Consider the following 25726-nt stretch of genomic DNA (forward strand, 5'->3'; position numbering starts at 1 on the left):
ATATGACTGAAATTTTGGCGAGCTGCTTCTTTGATAAAAAATCTCAAGCTAATTATATTTTAATGTTTATGTTATGCCATTTAAAAAAAATACCAATCATTTTATCAGCTTTTATCACTAATATTTTTTTCTTCTAATTATTAATTTATTAAGACAAAGCCTGTTGTCAACTCAAAACGTCGAGATTCGCAGACGTCCACTGGCTCAGCTGTGTTTTGAGTGGTGGTGCGTGAGGAACTGAGGACTGCTTTTTGACAGTTGTGGGCCATGTGGCTTAGTACAGATCTTTTTAGTTGTATATCGTCAACTATTGCAAATGAAGTGATCAATATTCATACAAAAATAAATTTAATACGAATAAAACACTTCATAAATAGTTCGGAGTGATCCGATTAGGCTAGACTGCCATATTTGTTTTGACAATCTGTGATGGTGTTAAGTAAATTACTTTTTTTTATTCATATATTGTCGAAACTGGTTCAAAATCAGTAAGTTTGTTTGAAACAAAATAAGACATCGAAAAAATATTGAAATATGTTAGCGTCAGTGACCATTACAAGTGAGACTTTATTGACCTAGTTGCATTTATGTTGATCTCTTGTGTTAGAAACATTTTAAGTGAAATGAAAAAAGAAAATTAAAGTTTGTGCTTACTGTTCACGCTTATTTATCGAGTAGATGCTGAAATTGCGGTAAGTACTCCAGTAATTGTTTGTGGATAAAAAAGATGTTATTTATCAAAACAGAGTAGCTATTTTACTTCATGTCTGTATTTAAGTAACAAAGGGCACCGCACCGTGTTCGTGAAACTTGCCCAGGGAGCAAAAATGCCAGGACTTAATTAAGCATTATGTATGATATTTGCCACAATAGTTTTGCTGCGCAATTCCTCGCGTTTTCATGTTATTCAATTTCTTATTTACGTCTCCCCCTAGACTGGAGCACGTCATAAAAATGCATTTCCTTGTCACGTATCTATTTCCAGTCACAATTAAGTGTGTAGCTTTCTATTTTCTCAGTTATTACAATAATGAACAGGACAATTAAAGATATTGCAGGTTAAGCTCTGTATTTCCGTTGTGCTTTTAATCTTTCCTGCCCTATTAACCAATCACAAAGCCTATACTACCTTTTGTTCTTATAATACGGTAACGTACTTCAACAGCCAAGGTCTTTAAATACAATACGGGAGAGCTGATGGCTTACCACTGTGTACACAACTACTCATGAGTTTCATAATTTATGTTTAATTTGTTATTATTTTTATAATGCAAAGAAACTAAGGTAGGCGCAACTGTTCAGGGCTAAATTATCCAACATTCAACTTTGCCCAAGGCCTCGGCCGACTCCTTGCTGTGCCTGGTAAGATGCCGCCACGGAGCACCGAGGAAGAAGAAACCGAGTACGTGATGAATCTAACAAGAGAGAACATCTTATACACCAAATACCAGTCGAGAAGTGATTGGCAGTCCGATTTATTCTTGTAGGACCATCATTTGACTTCATTGCGGCTACATTTGGGTACATTTGGGTAATTAGTCGGACCGCGTACTCAGATTTGCCCCCGAGGGGGCTAGTTTATTGGGTACCCCCTTACATCCTGTGCAAGGTGAAGCGCAGAAGCGTTTACAGCGCCCAACAGGGAAGTATGAAAAGTTCATACTTGCCTTTGGACCGCGTACTACACCACACACCAGGTGCAAGTTTATGTACCGGCAACCAACCATCTAACCGCATCTTACATAACTGGGAATCCGGGTATTAATTTCTTATACCGTCGTTATTTCTATATGACCTGCACGTGATCCTTCCTCCTTGACTGTGAGTCACCTGAATATATTTTCTCTCACTCGTCTTACCCAGCCAGCCTGGCTTCCTGCAGGCCACGTCCGCCACACCTGCAGGAAGCTCACCAAGGTTGATTGACAAAAAGACAAAGTGACCGGCCACGAAACTTCATGATGAGTTGCCCACGACTCCAACACGAACGCTGGTGGTCCAGAGGTGTCTGAGTGACTAGTGACTAGGCTACTCTGTCATACAATTCGATCACAAGCACGAGCTGATATATAATTTCCATGGCGCGAACATGATTATTGGTTGTAATTTCATTACTAATTGCATACGCGATGTTTACACGCGTACGAATGCATTTTCGTTCTATTAATACAGAAGCAGCATTTTGAGATGGACACTGCATTCTGTTACCAGTAGCCAGGTGGAGTTTGGCGTGTTTCGGTTAGGTTATATTTAGTGAGGCCTGGAAATATCCATTCTGGGAGCACTGAAGGCTAAATCGTCATCTTCCAAACATCCGACATCAAACTAGTGTAGGCTACTGGATTTACACAGCGAATATTTTTGCTCCTGCGCGTCGAAGTTAATCTACTTTGACAGTTAAGGGTTTAAGGCCAGATTTATGCATCGTTTTTAGTACATTACAGTTAATAAACAACTCAGGGCAAATATTAAAAACAAACAATGAAAAATATTAATCTGTTTTGGTGCATCCGCTGTTGATGGTTTTATTTCAGCTTGTTAACGAGGCAACATCAGATTAAACGATTCTGGTTTAATTGATATTATTGTGAACATTGTCCTATTTATAGCTTCCATCCTCACAGTCACAATCTCGAATTTAGTCTTAATGAAAACCGCCTCACGTTTTATCACTTCCCGATTCTAACGCTGGATTTATGATTTCCGTTGTCTGGGGCAGCACGCGTGCCTGTTTTACCGACGTGCGTACTATGTGCACGTCTGTGATCATTGACGTACACACCCTTGTATGTACACATGTTTAAAAGCCCGTGTTTCTCTTTGATTACCAACTGCAATACCTTCATCCTCAGCGAGTGTCGTTATGCCATATTTCTGGTTTACATTACCTTTAAAATCATATTTGTTTCTCTTATACTATGTTTATCCTTTCCTTTACATTTACTATATTTTAATTCTCTCAACAAGATGTGAAATTTATGTCAATAGTTGAGTTAGTGACTGAGAAATAAACAGCTGTAACATGAACTTTACTCACTGCTTCTTGAGTGTTATTTAACTATCTATAGAATTCATACCATTTCTGATGTTCTTTTGTTTATATATATATATATATATATATATATATATATATATATATATATATATATATATATATATATATATATATAGTATACTACTGTATATGTATTTATGATATAAAATTATTATTATTATTATTATTATTTGTAGTAGTAGTAGTAGTAGTAGTAGTAGTAGTAGTAGTAGTAGTAGTAGTAGTAGTAGTAAATATCTTAGATTCTTTGGATAAAATTTTCAATTCTCCTTTATTTCCATCTCCGCGATGACCGAGTTCAATTACTGTAAGTTTCACAAGACAAAGTCAAAGGTGGTTGTCGTAATCCACCCACAACTAAACACTCGCCGGGCATTTTGTAAATCATGGTGAAGGTAATGAATGTTGTTCGTTCTTCTTGACCACAAAAGGAGAATCTACGCTGTACTCGAGGGAGGTGCCAGATCACGTGCAGTGTTTGTTTTTTTTAAGCTTGAACTTGACGTTTGACATTTTGACACTTAAAAACTTTTTTTTTGTGGTTCGCCGTTCACTTCCATTTTTTCTTCAGTTTATTTGTAATTATTATTATCATTATTATTATTATTATAATTATTATTATTATTATTATTATTATTATTATTATTATTTCATCTTCTGCCTCTTCCCTCTTTTTTTAATCCACCATGTCTTAACATGATCTCATTAACCTAGGTAAACACCGTCCCCACACCCGGGCCCTTCAACACAGCTGTAAACACTTCATTATCTGCCTCAATTTCCTCTCCACGAGTTGCATCATTATCATCATCATCGTCCCCCTTCCTCTTCCTCCTCCCTCGACGGTTTACTCCTTCCTCCAGGAGTACCGGTGGAGGGCGTCCTCTTCCTGCAGGTAGAGGAAACGTGGAGGCGCAGCTGGTGGAGGAGGAGGAGGGTTAGTGGGAGGAAAATCGTCCATATATATTCAAAGAAAGATGTGGAGGGAGGGAGGGGGGAGGGGCAGCCTGATCTCTCCAATAAGAAACAGAAAGGACGAGACTTTCCCTCTCACAGGAATATTTAGGAGGGAGAGAGAAAGAGCCTCGCTCCTCCTATAGGAAGATGAGGGAGGAAGAGGATCCTACGTCCTGCAGGAAGACTGGGGGAGGAAGCAGGTGACGCACGCAACATTAATGGCGTTCAGGGGGAAACAACAGTCACGTGTTGAGGGGGGAGGATAAAGGAGAGGGGAGAAGGTAAAGTAAACTGACTAGTACAATAATAATAATAGTAAAGGAGATAACATGAATAACTGTAAAAAAGAATTAAAGTATTAGAAAAAAAATTAATTCATAGTTTGATGGTTAATATTAGATTACAAATTGTTACTGTACCATCGATTAGAGTTATGTTAGGTGATTCAGTCAACAAGAAACATTACAGAAAACGCTACAGCTGACTTTAGAGTTACAAGAACATGCAATGAAGCGTTACAGGAAAGATTACAGGAGACGTTACAGAAATGATAGAGGAAACGTTACAGGAAATGTTAAGAGAAACGGTACAGAATCCCCCCCCCCCCACACGTGTTTGTAACTTCCTGTGTCTGACTGTAAGTGACTCTAGCAATATCAGCCTTTATCCTGTAGTACTCTGGTTGCTCCGTCATTCCCCGTTACTGGTCCGCCACCCCCTGAGTTACTGGTCCGCCACCCCCTGAGTTACTGGTCCGCCACCCCCTGAGTTACTGGTCCGCCACCCCACCACCCCTGAGTTGAGTTACTGGTCTGAGTTACTGGTCCGCCACCCTGAGAGTTACTGGTCCGCCACCCTCTGAGTTACTGGTCGCCACCCCCTGAGTTACTGGTCCACCACCCCCTGAGTTACTGGTCCGCCACCCCTGAGTTAGTTACCGTTTTGTCCAGTAAGTAACCATGGTGTTTTAGTTTGGTTCCGGATTCAAAAAGATTCTGTAAGTTGTTTTGTCCCTTTAACTGGAGCGAGGTTAATGCATCGAATTAAGGCGTCTTGAAGTAGTTTTGATGTCTTCTTAACTGATGGTATAGGAAATATCTTTGCTTTAATTTAACTGATGCTAATTGAACGTATTGTGTATATTGTGTGATCTCAGGCACAAATACACACTGGATAATCTGTTGAATAGATAGATAGATAAATAGATGTAGATAGATAGATAGATAGATAGAGTGTCTATGAAAGTAATACACCTGTTAATGAAGAAGCTGCTTAATTTCCTAACAAGAGACTGGTGACCTTGACTTCCGTCTCACAAGAGCGAGCGAGTCAAAGAAAAGTCCTCTTGTTCCTGGTGCCACAGGAAGTTGGTGCTCACAATAGACCATCCATCTCAAATTGACAAGAAAAAATTAAAGGCAATAAAAGTTCGGGTTTTGTTAGCGAGGAATAATATTATAATTACGAAGGAAGTCGTCCACCACTTCAGTAACTGTCTGGGTCTTGATAGAAGCAATTTTGCAGGACGTTAGTAACGGCGGCATGCACACTGTACCACCACGTGAGCCAGCGCCAGTGTGTCATCAGTATACGGGTACGATGTGCTATAGAGTCGTAATAATACCCTAAGACTACGGGTATGATGCCCCAGAACAAGAGGCCCGGTCCTCTGATTTACAGGCACGGTGTACTGAGGCTGCAAGCGTTATGCCCGAAAATTATGTTCTAAGATAGTTGCGAAACAAAGACCACAGATCTGGACTACAAAACATTGCTAGAATCACAGGTGTCGCGCGACGTTGGTACTTCGGAAGCGACACAGTGACGACGTTTAAACGACTTAGGATTATGTGAAGATGACGCAAGAATGATATAGAACGACTTTAAGACGACTGTTGTAGATAGAACGACGTGAGGATAATGCTAAACGATGCTGGACCCACACAGCTGCCAGGTAGATGGACAGGGGGGAGGAAATGGGACAGCCAGAATTCTCGTCTCCGGACACGACGGGGAGGGACACACCCGCCCCTCTTTGTGTGGTTTCTATGTCCTGTATCCTCCACCTACTATCACCCACTCTAACACCCTCAACTGCCCTCCTCCACCCTTACACCCACTATAGCCTTCCTCCAACCATCACTGTCTTCCCCTTATACCCCCCCTCAACTGCCCTGCTCGACCCACCACACTTTGTCCCCTCCACTCAACACTTTCCCTCCTTACACACACACACACACTAGTGGATATGATCCGTCTCAGGGTGAAGTAATTAATGTACTGCAGTAAAAGAATCACTATTAACTTTATTGTCTAATTTGACTCTTCCTGCCTCTATCATATACCACCAACATGATAGAGGAGTGTCTGTCACGTAAGTACCCAGATGTCTGACTTCCTTCCTGGCTTGTCTATTATGCATAGTTCCGTCAGCCTGTCCACGGGTTCTCACTTCACTATGCTGTGCTGTTTGGGAGTGAGTACATTTCCGTTTTAACACGAATACAGTGTGACCGAAAGCAAGCGCATAGTCTTCGCTCACCCTAAGTCATTCACTCACTCCTACTGCTGTAACCAATGCGTTCTACCATACCTGTTGAAGCTAAGTAATATATAAGGATCTGGTAATACTTATAGTGCAGCCCCTAGATGATATAGCTGCCGAGTTACCTTAAATAAAGTAATAACGCATTGCCTTTTCTGTTCGATGTAACAAATCCTGCAGGTTTTCACACAGGCTCCACTACTTGATAACACCACACAGGTAACATAAGAACATAAGAACATAAGAATGGAGGAAACTGCAGCGGGCCTATTGGCCCATACTGGGCAGTCCCGTTTACACCCAACCCCTATTGCTCATATAAGCATCCAACCTATGTTTGAAGCAATTCAGCGTATTCGAGTTAATGATGATATTTGGTAACTTGTTCTATTCATCCGCTACTCTGTTTCCAAACCAGTGTTTACCTATTTCACGCCTAAATCTAAATTTGTCTAATTTAAAACCATTGTTACGAGTTCGCTCCTGGTTGGATAATTTGAGTACCTTTGTAATGTCCCTTTGTTTAGCCCTGCCTTCCACTTATACACCTTTATCAGGTCGCCCCTCGCTCTACGTCTCTCAAGGGAGTGCAAATTAAGATGCTTTAACCTGTCTCTATACTCAAGGTTCCTAATGCCCGGGATTAGTCTTGTCATTCTCCTCTGAATTCTTTCCAAGGATTCTATATCCATTCTGTAATACGGTGACCAGAACTGAACTGCGTAATCCAGGTGTGGTCTCACAAGGCAAGATACAGTAACGCAGCCACCACACGGGTACCTAACTTACACCCTCTCCACGGCCACCCTACTTAGTACACCCTGCCCTGGGCTACCCTACCTTCATCCTGCCCACGGCTACAATACCTTCATCCTGCCCACGGCTACTCTACCTTCATCCTGCCCACGGCTACCCTACCTTCATCCTGCCCACGGCTACCCTACCTTCATCCTGCCCACGGCTACCCTACCTTCATCCTGCCCACGGCTACCCTACCTTCATCCTGCCCACGGCTACCCTACCTTCATCCTGCCCACGGCTACCCTACCTTCATCCTGCCCACGGCTACCCTACCTTCACCCACGTGTGCGGATGCCTAGGGGTGTTGCCTCATCCTTCCGGTCAAAGGTGAGGGATGCGTCCACCCCGGATACCTGCGTAATTATCTCCGCTTATTTCTCCTTACCTGTGTGTGTCTACACCTGCCTGTGTGTATGTATGTCTACACCTGCCTCTGTGTGTCTACACCTGCCTATGTGTATGTCTCTACTCCTGCCTGTGTGTGTCTACACCTTCCTGTGTGTGTGTGTGTGCCTGCACCTGCCTGGGTGTGTACCTACACCTGCCTGGGTGTGTATCTACACCTGCCTGTGTTTGTGTCTACATCTGCCTGTATGTCTACACCTGTCTGTATGTCTACACCTGTCTGTGAGTGTTTCTACACTTGCCTGGTTGTGTTTATGTATATAAGTGTAAATAAATACATTTAAAATGAAGAAATCATCAATGCGATAAATAATTTAAATAAATCAATTCAAAATATTTCAACAAAATCTGTAAGGAAGAAAAGTCGTTGTATGAACACAAGCTTTCGGGACGACACGTGGGCACCGGGAGGGAGGAGAGCGTCCAGTCATCCTCCCACCGACACAAAAAGGTGAACAAAAACGGGCACCTGGCTGGAGGGTGGACTAACTAGTTCTGTTCATAAGTTATTCATCTTTATCTCACATTAAAATTATCTTATTTAATATATTTTTAATGTTCTATTTCAGTGGTTTGTTTATCATTTTTGTATAAGAATATCATTAAAAACCTTAACTGGCGGAGCTCAGTAATACGCTCTAACACCTCCATCAACAGGTTACAATTAGGACACTTCAGGCCACTGCTCAGGGTCAATACATATAACACCATTTATAAACCTGTAAACATAATAAGAAAAATATAATTGAAAATAATGAATATATATTATATAATCATGACGAAATTGTAGACCACAAGACCATCTCCAAGAGCCATTAGCTATCTAGCGAGACCAAGCGTGGACGGTAGACGTATTACCACTAGTGATTGCTGTGTTATATTAGAACTATTACTTGCATATTACGTATTACCACTAGTGATTGCTGTGTTATATTAGAACTATTACTTGCATATTACAACTACAGTGAATTAACGGCATCCTGTGTTAAGGTGATGCCAGTGATATGATAGTTAGGTACAGTTTAATGTAAGAAAGTCTTATAGTGATAGATGTTAGGTCATGACCACTCACACCATCACCACACACACTCACCATACTCACAGATTCACTATCACCATCGACACCACGTTCATACAGCCTTACCACCACCGTCACCGTCACCACGCTCACACAGATTCACTCACCATCACCACCATCATCCTCACGCTGCCTCACCATCACCTCCACCACACAGATTCACCATCGGGGAGTTAAAAAATGGGGAGAAAACTTAGCCCGTGACATCCGCTCACCTGCGAAACCTGACACATCCGGAGAGGAGAGGGTGTGGAGGGGGAGGAGGCGCGTGTGCATCCATCCTCTGCGTCTCTGTCTGGCCGGGAGGAGGAGCGTGTGGGGCGGTGCACATCGTCTGTTTCTGTCCGATCTATTTGACCAGAGAGAGAGAGAGAGAGAAGATCGAAGGGGAAGAGGGGGAGAAAGTGGCTGATGGGAGAGAGGAATGGGGAGGAGAAGAGATGTTGGGGGAACGGAAAGAGAAGGAGAGGAGGGAAAGGAAGGACTGATGCTGAAGAGAAAGGTGGAGAAGTTTGGCACTATGAAGGAGGGAAGGGAAGAGGTGACACAGAGAACAGAGATTTGATTCTTGATTATATACGAATAAATGGGAAGAGATGAAGTGCTAATAACCCGACCAGTTGGCGTCACTGAGTAAAGATAAGAAGAAGAGGAATAAGACAATAATGAAAACAAAAAATAAGAAAAACGAAGAAAAGATAAAAATGTCAAGAGAAATGATTAGGAAGACAAAAAAGATATAAGAAAAATAAGAGATGGTCATGATGGTGATAGCAATAATGGTGAAGGCGGTGGTGATGATGGCGCTGGCGAAGGTGGCGGTAATGATGATGATAACATAAGAACATAAGAATGGAGGAAACTGCAGCGGGCCTATTGGCCCATTCTGGGCAGTCCCGTTTACACCCAACCCCTATTGCTCACACATCCATCCAACCTATGTTTGAAGCTATTCAGCGTATTCGAGTTAATGATGATATTTGGTAACTTGTTCCATTCATCCACTACTCTGTTTCCAAACCAGTGTTTACCTATTTCACGCCTAAATCTAAATTTGTCTAATGTAAAACCATTGTTACGAGTTCGCTCCTGGTTGGATAATTTGAGTACCTTTGTAATGTCCCCTTTGTTTAGCCCTACCTTTCCACTTATACACCTCTATCAGGTCGCCCCTCGCTCTACGTCTCAAGGGAGTGCAAATTAAGATGCTTTAACCTGTCTCTATACTCAAGGTTCCTAATGCCCGGATTAGTCTTGTCATTCTCCTCTGAATTCTTTCCAATGATTCTATATCCAATCTGTAATACGTGACCAGAACTGAACTGCGTAATCCAGGTGTGGTCTCACAAGAGCAAGATACAGTTTTAGGATGACCTCGCTAGTCTTGTAACTAACACTCCTTTGTATGAACCCAAGTACTTTATTAGCCTTGTTACGAGCAAAAACACATTGTTTACTTGGCTTAAGGTTCCTACTTATCATTACTCCTAAATCTCTCTCGCAGTCGGATTTCTCTATGGCATCGTTGTTCATCTGGTATCTGGTTTCCCTGTTTACATCTCCTATACTGAGTACTTTACATTTGTCCACGTTGAATTTCATCTGCCATTTTTCAGACCATTCGAAAAATTTGTTTAGATCTTCCTGTAGTTTTGCCGAGTCCTCGTCAGATTTGATAACACGTCCTATTTTAGTGTCATCAGCAAATTTACTTATGTTGCTGTCTATGCCGATATCTATGTCATTTATGTATATAATAAATAATAATGGTCCAAGTACTGAGCCTTGGGGAACTCCACTTGTGACGTTGCTCCAATGGGACTTAGTGCCGTTAATGCTCACTCGCTGTTTCCTGTCCTGTAACCACGCCCTAATCCATTTAAGGATGTCACCTTTGATGCCATGAGCTTCTACCTTTCTAATTAGTCTTTCGTGGGGGACTCTGTCGAAGGCTTTGCTAAAGTCGAGATATACCACATCATAATTGTGCCCCTCGTCCACCGATTCGAAAACTGATGAAAAGAATGTTAATAGATTAGTTAGGCAAGAACGTCCGCTTGTGAAGCCATGCTGGGAATCATTGATCAATCGGTGCTTCTCCAGGTGATTTCGAATAGGGTTTGAAATGATTGCTTCCAGTAATTTGCCTACTATTGATGTTAGACTGATTGGGCGGTAGTTAGAGGATAGTGATCTATCCCCCTTCTTGAAAATCGGTATTACATTCGCCATCCTCCAGGATTCTGGTACTACACCTGTTTTTAAGGACATGTTAAACAACTTTGCGTAAATGGTGGTGTTTATAGTGGCGGTGATGGTGTTGGTGACGGGCTACTGTCTATATATACTACAGCCTCACCACGTCCTGGTTGGTCAGTCAGGAGGGATGTGGTCACCGGCAGCTACGGGAAGTGGATACCTGTAGGAGGGGTAGAAGGGGGGCAGGCAGAGAGAGAGAGAGAGAGAGAGACTGCTGGGGAGGTAGGAGTGGAAGGACGAAGAGGGATATAAAAGAGAGAAAATATGAGTAGAGGGATGGAAGAATAGAGGCTAGAAGAGAGAGGGGGGCGAAGGGATGAGGAAAGAGGACAAAGCAATAAAGAGAAATATATAGATGGAAGGGGAGAAAGGAGAGAGAGAGAGAGAGTAATTGAAAGTCGGTCAGAAGTTCTCATTAAAATACTACAGTGCTTCTCTATCACCCCAGAGGAAACAGATAAGCGGGAACAATGGAAGTGTCCAGCCCCTCAGCCCATTGTTTTCACCCGTCCACACCTGTTCTCTGTCCACACCCGTCCACACCTGTTCTCTGTCCACACCCGTCCACACCTGTTCTCTGTCCACACCCGTCCACACCTGTTCTCTGTCCACCCGTCCACACCTGTTCTCTGTCCCACCTGTTCTCTGTCCACACCTGTTCTCTGTCCACACTCGTCCACACCTGTTCTCTGTCCACACCTGTTCTCTGTCCACACCCGTTCTCTGTCCACACTCGTCCACACCTGTTCTCTGTCCACACCCGTCCACAACCTGTTCTCTGTCCACACCCGTCCACACCTATTCTCTGTCCACACCTGTTCTCTGTCCACACCTGTTCTCCGTCTACACCTGTTCTCTTTCCACACCTGTTCTTTGTCCACACCTAACCAGACCTAAACTAAATAATGAGGGATTTGTACTGAACCTATCCTGAGTCAACCTTAATCTTACTCGAATGCTAAGGGATTCTAACCTAACCTAACCCAAATGACAAAACTTAAGCTCGCCCATATGTTAGGGAGGGTGAGGGTGATTCTAACATGAAACCATAGTTAAATGAGCTAGACCTGTGATGTGGTAACCAGATTTTGTTTATGCTGGGTAAAGACTTGGATACATTAGCCAGCCTCTGTTTCAACTGTGTCAACAAAGTATGAACACACCACCTAAGTTAAGTCAAGTCCATTGTGAAAATATTTCATGGCACAGCCGTCCTGGAGGGGGTTAAAGACACTGCTGTTTCTGTTGTATATTTTATAGTGTTAATATATTACTTTATTTATGTTGTATGTTTTTGTTCATTATTGTACAGTATTATCGCCCACAGGTTAAGTTATTTGAGTTGGGCTAAAACATTCCCTTGAAAATTGTTCGTTATTGTGAGATAGTCCAGTTGCTCTTTGCTTTTTTTTTGTGAGATCTTTTATTTAAAATTTTACACTCCTAAATGACAAGCAGGTTGCTTCTAATTACACACACGACACCATGATTTCAACTAGCCTTTGACATTTCCTTCTTTTTAACTTTATGTTTTGGTTGGTTATCTCTGGCATCAATTGGTGTTTTTCACTTACCTATAGTGTACTGTAGACCATGTATAGCGATAGTGATATATGGGAGAAAGGTGTCTGCATACAGTGCATTGTTGCGGTAGCCTTGGGTAGCCCTATAGTTGAAGACTTAACAGGTTATAGGGTTATTAGTACCAGCTAATTATGACCATTGTCAGGTTTAATTAAAAATCATAAATACCTCATGTAAGAAGCCCAAGAAAGTGGCGTGGTTGAGATACTGAAGTGGTAGAATATTAGTGCAAACACAAGGTGTACTGTCCCCGTAGAGTTTTACCATATACGGGACACGTCACTCAGAGCTTCCCAGCCTTTCTATAGACAGTAAGTGAACCGCATTGACTGGTCCAAAATGTGATGAGGTCGCTCTTCAAAACAGGTTAAGTGAATAAGTTACTTATCTACTTACCGCTTGAGGGTAATTATTAGCATGATTAACGTGATTTATCGGGGTATGTTATTTTTAGCATGATTTCATTCACGATGTTTATAATAACTTGTTGTATACTAACCCAGCATGAATTAGTGTATAATTAATTAGTTTTATTATACAACATTTGTATTATTACTCATTAAATCTTTCAGGATAATTACTTAAGATTTGCTGCATAATTAATTACTCAGCATAACTTTTTACGTAATTACTTATCATAACTTGACATAATTAAGTACTCAGTCATGACGTATATAATTATTCATTATTATTTGCTACATAATTACAATGCCTTAATACTTATCCCGACTTATTATACGAATTACTGTACTCATAAGTAGTATAACTAGACATCAGTCTTTGTTACGTACTTTATTACTACTCATAAAATGTATTATTATCCATCAATACGTGCTACATAATTATTCAAATGTCCCTTCTGTATCATAACTCAACAATCTTTCCTACATACTCATTATATTCACTTGTGTAGTTGCTCTTCAGGTTTAATCCTTAGGTAAGAGATTTTAAGTATTTGTTCACTGTGGATAACTTATATATGTTTGTGAATATTCAGGTCAGTAAACTAATCCTTATCAAAATTAAGGTTGGTGTATATTTGATGAGTGAAGGATATTATTTTGTTCTTATTTTCATTACACAGTACAATGGGAGCCAGGCTGTGTATTATAATTTTAGCACTTTAGTTAATAATTTTCACTTATTACTGTTAATGTCGTTAATTAATTTATTATATGATTATTTTCCACACTTAGGGTATTGACAGAATAATTAAATTCCTTTCTATTTATTGATATGCAGACATATATGCGATATATATACATATGATATATTTACACAGAAAAATACACTTTGTGACTACACGACCTTACAGACCATAGTAAGGTCGACTTCTCATAACATACCTCGTGTGTCCCCCATGTTAGGGAACTGTGGATGATAAGGCCTAATAAATGAGCAAAATGTATCTTTACAGAAGGTTATATTGAGCTAAGTGACGTTGATTCCTATGGTAAATATGTCCTCGACTCTGAGACATAACAGAATGAGTATTACAGACATTCATTATTACAGACACTCAGTACAGTATTACAGACATACATTACAGACACTCAGTACAGTATTACAGACACACATTACAGACACTCAGTACAGTATTACAGACATATATTATTACAGACACTCAGTACAGCATTACAGACATTCATTATTACAGACACTCAGTACAGTATTACAGTCATTCATTATAACAGACAATCAGTACAGCATTACAGACACTCAGTACAGCATTTCAAACATTCATTATTAAAGAAACTCAGTACAGCATTACCGACATTCATTATTACAGACACTCAGTACAGCATTACAGACCTTCATTATTAATATAGTGAATATAGCCCCAAACTCTGTATAGCTTAAGTTATGATCAATTTAATGCTAAAAGGAACAGAAGAATATTTATAGTGTCCGAGAACAATATATGGTGCTTAACATTATAACTGTCGGAGGAGAATACTTGACAGTTTAATATTTTCAATAAGTTATGTACACATGTGGGGAAGAAACATCTTTCACCACTACAACTCCTTTGGTTCATATAAACACGATAATATCCATGTTACCTACTGTACAATTAGCAAGAGTTCAAAGTTGTTTACAAGATTAGAGACAAGTTACAAGGACATTTTAGATTACTTACTGCAACAAATATATTCACTGAGGCGAATTCATTACAAGAGTATTTAGTTTAAACACATAAATATACCAAATAATTCACTCGTAAAAGCCAATTCTCAATAACAATTCTTAATTATATATATATGAAAATACAAATAACAAGGCATAATAATCTAATATCTGTGGCACTTTTATTTTTCCCTATCAAGACAAAGTTAATACAGGAGTGACATGGATAAATTGATAGGTTAGTAAGAATTGAATTTAAATGTTATCACTGTAGATGTTTATGTTGAACCCTTACATAACTAGGAAGAACACATCCGACTAGCATAGAACACGCACGTGAGGGTGACGTGGATTTTCACTATCACATATACTGTATATACAAACAGACAGCCATATATTATCAAATCCTTCATACAGAATTGCATATATATCAACAGTAATTAGTTCACAAAGAGTATTGTCTTCTCACGGAGCACTCTAAATATTCATGAGTTGTCTGTACCAACGGTTGCTTATAACCAGTACAGCACATTCCTTGTCACATCAAACTTTCAGCGTAAACATCGCACAAGCTCCGAAGTGACTTAGTTCAAGGCGGCATCGTGTGCATCAAGTACAGTACTTAATGGAAGTGCAAGTGCCGGAAACATCGTAAAGCTATACAGTAGTGAACCAGCCTCCCTGGTGGAGTAGCACTAGAAGGCGTCCACGGAAGTGCGGGAGTTTAGGTGCGTCACGGAGGAATGGGAAGCTTGTGAGAGCTGAGACTCGTGCGAGTCTCGAGATTCCAATCCTTGTCTGCTGGAGGAGGGACTCCGGGCCACCCAGTGGGCGCCACGGCGGGCCAGCACCACCCGCCTCCAGCACCCACTTGCCGCCACGCGCCACACCTTGCGCGTACAGGTGAATGCGAGGAAGATGAAGACGCCTTGCAAGGTGTTGAGCAGTACGAATATGTACCAGATGGGCTCGAGCTGCAGATAGCCAGCGACTATGCCGCTGATCCACGTCAGGCCCATCAACAACGCCAGACGCATGTATAGCTTGAACTGGTTCTGGTGTGGTGAACATGACGTCATCTTTGCTGTTGACTGCGTCGTCTCGGCAATAATGCGAGCAGAACAGATGAAGAAGATGATGTTGATCAACATTATTGTTGTTAATGGCGCTGCAAAGAATACTAGAAGAGCTTTTCGTTGTCCGAACCAGCACCAACGTTCCCCGAGGGTGGGGAAGTACTGTGGGGGCATACCGTCAGGTCGCACGAGGTCAAGGGTCACCAGAACCGCGAGAGCAGCAGCGGGGAGTATCCACCCATATACGGAATAGGTGATAAACTTGGTCCACTGTCCACCTGCAGTTACTCGAAGCTCTGACGTCGCCAGTTTCAATGTCCGCCAGATATCAAACGCCATAACATTCATCCAGCAGAAGGAGGAGAGGAAGAAGTAGTACATAGCAGCAGCCAGGATGAAACACTCGCGCTTGCCTGCTTCCCCAAACACACTCAGTATGAAGGTGGTGTAGGCAGCCAAGAGAACCAGGCAAAGGGACGCCAGATTCTTTCCCGATAGGTTCCTTAGGTCAGGTACTATAAGGAAAGCAATTAAATGTAACAGGAGACAGATGCAAGAGAGGCCCAGACCAGCCAGTGACACCCAGCCCATCAGACGAGAGAATTTGTCGGTCTCTGGTTGGATAATGCATATAAGAATTCCGCCTTCTGTACGCTCGTATTCATGAGCCTGGTAGGTGCGACGATACTTCTCAACCACCACAGTACCGTTGGCACTCATGGTAAACTCATCGGCAGGCAGGAGGAATCGTTCACAAGTCAGAGTTTTGGATTTCTCGGTGCTTGAATTTGAGGAATGAGTAGACCCTGTAGTAGCAGTGGTAGTTACAGGTACTGGGGTTACTGTGCCAGTTTCAGCGGGCTCCAGTGTTGTGCCCTCGGGAGCAACACTCATGTCTTCCTTCTTGTCTCCTAGGTCCTCTGTGATCACCACTGATGTAGTAGTAGTAATGACAGATGTTGCTTTAGTAGAAACGGCTGTGGTTGACGAAGTCGACTCCTCGATACCTGCTGGACTGCTGGTGACACCTAAGTCAACACATCGGCCGAACCTGTACTCCTGGTTGTCCTTCCCACATACCACATTCCTGCACTTTTTGAAGAACGGGTCCCACACCTCTCCCGTCCTGCAAGTTGATGTAGAGCCGACCACGTTGCTTCCACTACTGTCCGTAAAGTCGAACAACATGGAAAAGGCACCGCGAGTAAACTCATTGCCGAAGAAAAATCTGGTGGTTAATAGATGAAGACAGATGGTGTTCTCTGGGAATAAATAGTTACATTTTGCACAGTGGGGGTTTCTGTAAGCTTGGTCGAACTTGTATACTACGGCCGTGTATGAATGACAAAGATTCTCCACTTCTGTATCTGTCCAGTTAGAAGCGCATGCATTTGTTGTCTTTTTGCAGCTTCTCACCAAGTGGGACACCGTCTCTGGCATCATTGGGTCGATTAAACATGTATGGAAAACTTGAACGCCATTATCATCGATGTAAAGACCCCAGTTCCTGTCATTGAAGACCAAGTTGGAGATGACGTATTCCTTCGTCAGGTTTCTGAAGCGGTTTTCATAGCTGGTTAAGGTTGGGCACTCCAGGTGAGGCTTCCACATCTCCAAGTTAGTGGAATCGTTGTTACAGACAGCGCAGTAGAAGTTGGTGTAGGTGATGGACGAGCCGAGGCTAGTTACTGGGAGGTCAGCCAAGGGGTCACTACGATCAGAGTAGGCGTCGGGGGTGCCACTGGAACATAACATAGCAATCTCCAGATCCTCCCAGCTCGACATGCACGTTCCCTGCATGTATAGATGACCGAACTGCTTCAGGTGTACACACTTATAACTGTCTCGGTTTGCTGTTTGCTCCTCAGCACTGTATGCACTGGCGTCGAGACAACAGTCACCATACTCTGCACAAAGATCATCACAAAAACAGTTCCTATCCTTCCAGTCACTTGAGTCGCCCATACGGGGACCCTTGCCACTCCTGCACGTGTCTCTGGGCGCGCATGTCTTGTTCATAGCCACCAAATCGGAATATTCGAAGCTTTTTGACAATCCCAGAAGGAATGTCATTGTTAGCCAGAACACCAGCTTATTTGCCATTTTGTTGGGTTTCTTTATAACCAGTGTCACTTTAAAACGACTTCGCATGTTACACAGTCATTCACAGCATGCGAGATGAGGCCAAGAGCCGACCCTCACACAACCTCACTGTACGCCAGTTGCGTCTCGACTGATCCTTCGCCTGAGACCTGACTCGTTGTGAGGTATAGCCCGTCTCCTTGGCCGCCCCACTTGCTCCGCCCACCTCGCTGTACCTTAAGGTTTTTATTTATATTTTTCCATCAATCTTTAGTAACACTGAAGTAAATGAAGATCTTACATTATCACTATTATCACTCAAAAAGTTTTAATGTCATGTTTGTGGAATATAATGGAATCCTGCGGCTACCATTCACTCTGCCTTCTTCCGTGACGTCAAAAATATGGAGCCAATGAGAGTAACTGGAAAGATGACGTCATGAGTAATGGACCAATCGCAAGGCTGGTATCCTCAGGTGCCGGTGAGAGGGCGCGGTTGAGAGCTTCCTGCAGAGGGAAAAGAAAAATAAACATAATTACTGAAATGTTTAAATATTTTGTGGTAAATATATAGCTTAATTTTACTCCTAATTCGCCATAAAGTTTCGGATTATAATTCTTAAAAGATTGAACTGAAGTAATGACAGCGTAAATTTGTATCTGCGGTTAAGAAAACAGTTTAGCGGAGTTAACAAACCTCAACAGTCGTTAACAACCAGGTGAACCACACGTAAAAAACGTGTTCATAATTAATTGACCGATACGCTCAGTTATCCCAGAGGTGTTTCCCAGACTCAGGATGACCAGCAATATTTTTTCAGGGATAAGTAATAATTTCTATATACTGTACATAATAATATAAGCGATGTACAGTAAATATCAATATCACTTCTTATAATAATAATAATATTAATGGTTAGGTTTTATAAATCATTTCTGGAGGCGATTATTCTCCCCATTAATCAGTTTAGTCCCCCCACCTGCCCATTAACTAGGCTACCATTCCCCCACCCATTTTTAACCTGTCAATATTCTCATCTTCCTCCCATTAGTCTGTCAGTCTCCCTATTAATTAATCTGTCAATATCTTCATCTCCCTACGCCTGTTATAACCCTTCACGTACACATGAACACGTGCTGTACGCCTGTTATAACCCTCCACGTACACATGAACACGTGCTGTACGTCTGTTATAACCCTTCACGTACACATGGACACGTATTGTTCGCCTGTTATAACCCTCCACGTACACATGAACACTCCACGTACACATAAACACGTATTGTACGCCTGCTATAACCCTCCACGTACACATGAACACGTACTGTACGCCTCTGCCTCCAGTAATTATACGCCAACAACCACTTCCTGCGCTTCTGTAAGTGGCATCGGATGTATGTACAAAGATCCTCAACGGACACACACCTGTACACGGTCTGGCAGTAACATTAAGACTGGGATAATGAGATGCAGAAGAGGTGGGAATTGTTACAAAAATGATTGGCGACTCCTTTGTGCGCCTCATCCGGTGACCTTCAGTGAGTATACTGTATATAGATCCCTGGCGACAACTTAGGAGGATCGTCTGCTTCGTGACTGACTCTCTCGTTTGCCAGTGTAGGATTTCTTTGAACTGTTATCGAGACAAGTGTCAAAGACTGCTTTAACTTGGTCTGTCCAGTACCTGTTGTGTCTCATCAAGATCTTCAAATTTGTGGGTGTAATGAGTTGTTCTTAGCCGTCTTACTTCACAGTTTTTACACATATGCAGATTTATTTAATAATCAATATGTATACATTCACATTCATATACATTAACTCCACCTAACCTCACGTATCTAAACTTAGGAAAACTCGCGCGGAACCTTGGCATGCTTTCTTGCTTGAGCTGACCCACCTCACTCGTCCGGGGCCAAGTCGTGAGCTCAGCCACCCACCACAATATACGCCGACCCACCACAATATACGCCGACCCACCTCCCTTCACCGCCGACACAAACCCCAGTACAGCACCCAGTCAAGGCTAACCCCCCACTCCCCAGAGGATGTCCCAATGATCCCGGTAATTACGCCCGGCTCGAGCCCACAATTTTTACCATTCAAACCTCCCGGCACATTTTGGCGGGAGATTCACTGTACACAAATTTCCGTCGTCCGGGAAGGTGTTACATTAACGCGCGCGTGTACAAGCGTTATTATCTCAGATTTTGGCGGGAAGCGTTTGTTGTACTCTGATTCTTCCAGCCTGGAGTCCGGTACGTATTGGTGTTCCTTAGAGGGAAACACACACCTATAGATCACTTCTCGGGGTAGGGTAACTATCGCCCCCCACCTCCCTCTCCCTCCTCCTGTCCCCAGTAATTACGGCCACCGTTTTTTACGCTGTCCTTTGTTCCTGAGACCATTAATACTCACGGGCAAGAACCTGCTTACCTCACCTCACCTTGTTTACTCTGGGCCTCCGTCTGGCTACACCTCAGACCAAATCGTGGAATACTGACCTAGTTTAACCTAAGTCAACGAAGTCTGACCAAATCTAAGCTAGTCTTTATCTCGTCTGAACTAGTCAAGCATAATTTAATTTGCTTAATTAAACTAACTTACCTGCAGCCTGACCCAATATATCTCATCGTTCTAAACATGAGGTGGGGTGTCTAATCTTCACGTGACCCGCATAGGCTACATCGTGGGAGGGAGAGTTGCGGAAATATCCCAGAGTATACAAGTTCTTAACACGAATACCAGTTTTCCTTGGTTATAAAATTTCTTAACATATACTTTACAGAATTATCATCATAAAAAACAATACAAATTACACATTTAACAACACTGATAAAACAAGTACCGGTTTGTTACATCATGTCATGCCACCAAGCATTTTGTCTTAAATACTTTTAATATGAATTGTGACTCAGTATTTCCTCTTGTGACAGTGATGACGGTATCCACTATCCCTGACTTCCTAGCAGTATCCCATGTGTCACGTCTCATAGGCCATAGGGAGGTGTAAGGTTAGGTTAGGCCTTAGTGGTGGTGGTGGTGGTGGCGGTGGTCAAGAAGAGGACAAGATAAGCATTGGTTAGGTTAGGTTAGGCATGAGTGGTGTTGGTAGTGGCGGCAGAGGACAAGAGAATCATTGGTGGTGGTCATGGCAAGGTCAAGGGAGCGCCGAGCAGATCAGGTTACTTTTAGGAGTAGGATGATCTCAGCAGTGACAAGAGAAGGTGGTAGGGGGAGGAGTAGTAGTAGAGGGAAGAGGGCAGGGCAGTGTTAAGACTTACCCTAATGTCAGTCGGAAAGCAAATTGCATTAAAGTCACAGACTTCCGAAGAGTTGAGAAGACAGCTAAGGAAAGGAGTGTTATATTTAGGGATGAATTACGAGAGGGTGTAAATAACGTGACCTCACAAAATGTGACCGCAGAGGTTGACCCTACTTTACCAGGTGACCTGACCACAATGACCTCACAGAATGTGACCGCAGAAGTTGACCCTTACCAGGTGACGCTGACCACGAGATATGAGGATATTATAAGAACTTTATCTATATCTCCTGTATTGATTCCTTTCACCCACTTAAATACTTCTATCATATCTCCCCGCACTCTTCGTCTTTCTAGGGAATGCAAGTTTAATTTCTTTAATCTATCTTGATATGGAAGATTTCTAAATCCCGGAATCATTTTCGTCATTCTTCGCTGCACCGACTCCAGTGAATTGATATCCATTCTATAATAAGGGCACCAGAACTGAACAGCATAATCGAGGTGCGGTCTGATTAATGCAAGATATAGTTGCAATATGACCTCTGCACTCTTATTGCTTACACTTCTAGATATAAAACCTAATACTCTGTGCGTTAATGTTCGAAATAAGGCAAGCATTAGCGCACTGTTTTCTAGGCCGTAGGTCCGGGCTTACAAGTACCCTTAAGTCTCTTTCACAAGTCGACTTCTCTAGGTTGATGTTGTTAAGGCTGTATACATTGACAGTATTTGTTCTTCCAATATTAAGCAGAGCGGTGCGTTGGGCACAGAAGGGCAGGTGGTGGTAATGGCAGGGAGCAGGGCAACGCGGTAGTTTGGGCACAGGAGGGCAGGGCAGAGCGGTGGTTTGGGCACAGGAGGGCAGGGCAGAGCGGTGGTTTGGGCACAAGAGGGCAGGGCAGAGCGGTGGTTTGGGCACAAGAGGGCAGGGTCAGCTGTGTGAGCGAGGAAGGCGTCCACGACCTTGGGAGGGGTGAAAGTCAAACGGGACGGTGGTGGAGCCCTCCCAGTCGCCCTCAGCAGGCCCGTCACGCCTCACTCCCGCTGGACTGTCTTTCTCCCCCGTCTCGCTATATCTCATTTTCTCTCTACTACCTCTTTATTTTTGTATGCATCCCCAATTGTAGTGCGTGAGTATGTGTGTCTGAATTTTACCACGTGACAGTTCATACTTTATAAGAGTGAATGTCCAGTTGTCAATTGTATTACCGGTAGGTCGTCTGTACATGTGTGCAAAGAAGAATCATTCGACGTAAAAAGTAAACCACAGTTAGAGATGACCCAACTGAGGGACCCTGCAGTCATGTGTGTATATCTGACCAACGAATACACCTGATAACTGGTTACCGGTTGGGGGATAATCCAACCCCTGGGAATAGGACCTGAGGACGTCCACCTTATATGACAGCACCACCTCACCTGACCAGGTTATGGGACCGTCATTCACTTCTGTAGACCATTCTATTTCTCGTGTTGGCCGCTTGTAACATTTTATTCGTGGGAAACAGTATGTAGGTAATTATGGTTTTGTCTCGTTAATCTACGGTAATAATAAAAATAAATAATATAAACTGGCCAGCAAAATCATCGTACCATACACAGTAAGTAAAGAGGTGGCGAGGGCTGGTCCTCCTGTGTGGGCGGAAGCAATTTGGAAAGGCTTAAGCAATGAACACTGATGTCACGTGTATACATCCAGCATATTCTTACTTCACACAAGTCCCATACGTGTGAGTATATTAGAAATCCTAAAAGATTCTATATTAAGTCACTATTTTACTCGAGGAATAAAATTACTAGACGTTTATAGCAACATTCCTCAGCCAGAGTTATAACTAAAGTCTCAAGTTGTGAAGACCGTGAAACTCGGACCAGTCGACGGGACGTGCCGAGCCTCCTCACTACCCTGACAGTGTTTGAATGGATTGTGTCGACACAACGCTCAGCCACACCGTCTCTTACGTCGACACGCCCCTAAGCTACACCTTCATTTCGCCCTTACTGGCTTGGCCGCCATGAGCCCGCAGCTCTCCCAACCGTTGCAATTATAGGTTTTTGTTTATGTTCAACACCGACACCACCTCGGGGTATGTGCACGACTGCGGGCAAGAGGGACATGTGGTGTTGACCCTGTGGGGAGGGAAAGCCTTCTTAAAGGGTCACTCAATGACTGTGTATTAAAGGTGTGGAAAGGTTATAACTGTTCCTTAATCATAAACCAAATTACACCCGCGGCCTCATAACATCTCTTAGTCACTCTTAACTTTTACGGAGTTCTCAGGCCAGGGAAACTAGGACAAGAGGCTACCCTGTTCACAAACCTTAAAAGACACTATTAAATCTGGTTCAGAAAGTTGATTCAGTATCATCATTACAAACAGATTTAGGTATAATAGAAAGGTTGGATTAAGTTTTTGTCCATTCCGATAAGATTGATTAATTAAGTGTGTGGAAGAGTTACTGTGCATTTCAGTAACACTAATTCGTGAACTCAAGAGTTACTGTGTATTCCCCTAAGAGTTATTAATGACAAGAGATATTTATCTTATGTTACGTTATGTTATGCTGTTTGGTTAGGTTACGTTAAGTTATGCTAGGTTAAGTTACATTATGTTATGTTAGATTACGTTATGTTACGTTATGTTACGTTATGTTTTTAATCTATTCTTCATGAGATCCCAGGAGTCGTTGCCTTAGTTTCCCTTCTCATGAACTCAGGCCAGCCGTCACACTCAAGCACTTCTGTTGGGTTGACGGGAAATTGATACGCTTGGGAGTGAGACAGTTGAGGAGAGTGTGAGGGAAGGGGTGGAGGAGGGGAGGAGGTGGAGTGAGGGTAAGAGGAGAGGGAAAAGGTAGAGAAAGGGGAGAAGGTAAAAAGGAGCGAAAGAAGGGGGTAAGGAGAAAGAGAGAGGATTATAGCCCTATCACTGCACTACCCCAGTTTGGGGACCAGTTGTTCACCAGGGCCAGACTGACTGAACCGGTATATGGTTTTTATTCGCCCATTTTCCGTGTCCGTTATTTCCCCAGTCGCTAAAACTCACTCGCTTCCCGCCGCACTGTCGACTCAGTTCCTGGTTAGATTTGGTGTTAAGCTCGGTTAGAATCTCTGCTCTTTATGTCAGTACGTGTTAAGTTCACTTTGGTTAGGTTAGGGTTTAAGCTCAGAACCCTTGCTGTTTGGGTCAGTATGTGTTAAGCTTTAGTACATGGTAGGCTCAGTTTTCCCGTCCTCAATGTACGTGGTAGAAAATGCAGTTATCCCCCGTCCTCTTACGTTCAGTCCACAGTTTTTCTCGTCCACTCACTTCCCACGCAACAGTTCACACAACTCTCGCACCCTGACAAAACTTAATTACTATACAGCCAAAGTCCGTAAATCAGTTCTCTCTGTATAAAAAAGGAGACTTCTAAAGTTCTCATTAGAAGGAAACGATATTTAACAATTTCCACTCAACTTTTTTATCAGTTCCACGTCCTGAGGCAACGGTTCATTTAAAAAAAGGAGGTTACGTTCACTCACCGAAATTAAACTTTTTTGTAAGTATTTAAGTATCCAAGTGCTAAAGTTCTAATGTGATGGGTGAGAGATGGTCAAGTTCGTAAGTGTGTTAGTAAGGGGTGGATGGGAGAGATGGCTCATTTCTTAAGGGCGAAAAGTTCTTGATGGTCTGGCTGGGTGTGGCATGTGTCATGCATACCTCAAAGTTCCAATGGGGAGATGGGAGTGGTGGGGGTTGTGGGGAGGAAGGGGTAAGGGAAAGAGGTGGGGAGGAAGGGTTAGGGGCAGGAGTGGGGCCGAAGGGATAAAAGGAAGGGGTGGGGAGGAAGGGAATAGGGAAAGTGGAGGGGAGGAAGAGGTAGGAAAGAAGGGTTAGTTAGGGACAGGAGCTGGGGTGTAGGTAAGGGCAGATACGGTTACATAGGCCAGGGTGTTCCTCGACCGCACACGGCGCTCAGTTGCTCGGCTCAACCGGATTGTGGGGAGGGATTAACCCCAGCAAGATCCGGATTAACAGCAAAGACGAGGGGGACGACAGCCATTGTTGGTAAACCGGTCTTTTTTTCTCCAGCTCCGGACGTGAAAGGAGTGTACAGGGGAGAGGAAGAATGAAGAGGGAAAGACAAAGATCCGTGGGAAAGCGGTGGAGCGGTAATAAATGATGTGCGGGTGGAAATGAGAGGCCTTGCAAGAACAAGTTACCAAATATCATCATTAACTAGAATACGCTGGATAGCTTCAAACATAGGTTGGATGCTTATATGAGCAATAGGGGTTGGGTGTAAACGGGACTGCCCAGTATGGGCCAATAGGACCGCTGCAGTTCCCACCATTCTTGCGTTCTTATTATTATCTACACCTAAATAGGAAAAACTGATAAAGGGGCTTTGTCGTTAGGGTATATTCCATAAACACAGCGGCTTTTTCTCTATGACAAGTCTTAATAGACGAGCAAGAAAAAAATCCTAATGACTGTTAAGACTTTTT

The 25726-nt window shown here is 42.8% G+C and overlaps 2 protein-coding genes across 2 annotated transcripts in view; one reads left to right on the forward strand and one right to left on the reverse strand.

Annotated features, from left to right (window-relative positions):
- The first annotated feature begins 464 nt into the window (after positions 1 to 464).
- The window catches only part of LOC121873246 (protein unc-13 homolog 4B-like), a 154079-nt gene continuing 128817 nt past the window's right edge, over positions 465 to 25726 (forward strand). The window contains exon 1 of the mRNA XM_042376657.1: positions 465 to 692. The gene's annotated coding sequence lies outside the window, so the exon portion shown is untranslated. The remainder of the gene's footprint in view (positions 693 to 25726) is intronic.
- LOC121873247 overlaps positions 13897 to 25726 on the reverse strand; it is a 45423-nt gene continuing 33593 nt past the window's right edge. The window contains exon 3 of the mRNA XM_042376659.1: positions 13897 to 18476. Within this exon, the coding sequence (XP_042232593.1) occupies positions 15507 to 18038 (2532 nt within the window). The 5' untranslated portion in view covers positions 18039 to 18476 and the 3' untranslated portion in view covers positions 13897 to 15506. The remainder of the gene's footprint in view (positions 18477 to 25726) is intronic.

The sequence above is a fragment of the Homarus americanus genome, unplaced genomic scaffold (assembly GCF_018991925.1).
Source record: "Homarus americanus isolate GMGI-L3 unplaced genomic scaffold, GMGI_Hamer_2.0 scaffold32929, whole genome shotgun sequence".
NCBI classification, from domain to species: Eukaryota; Metazoa; Arthropoda; class Malacostraca; order Decapoda; family Nephropidae; genus Homarus; species Homarus americanus.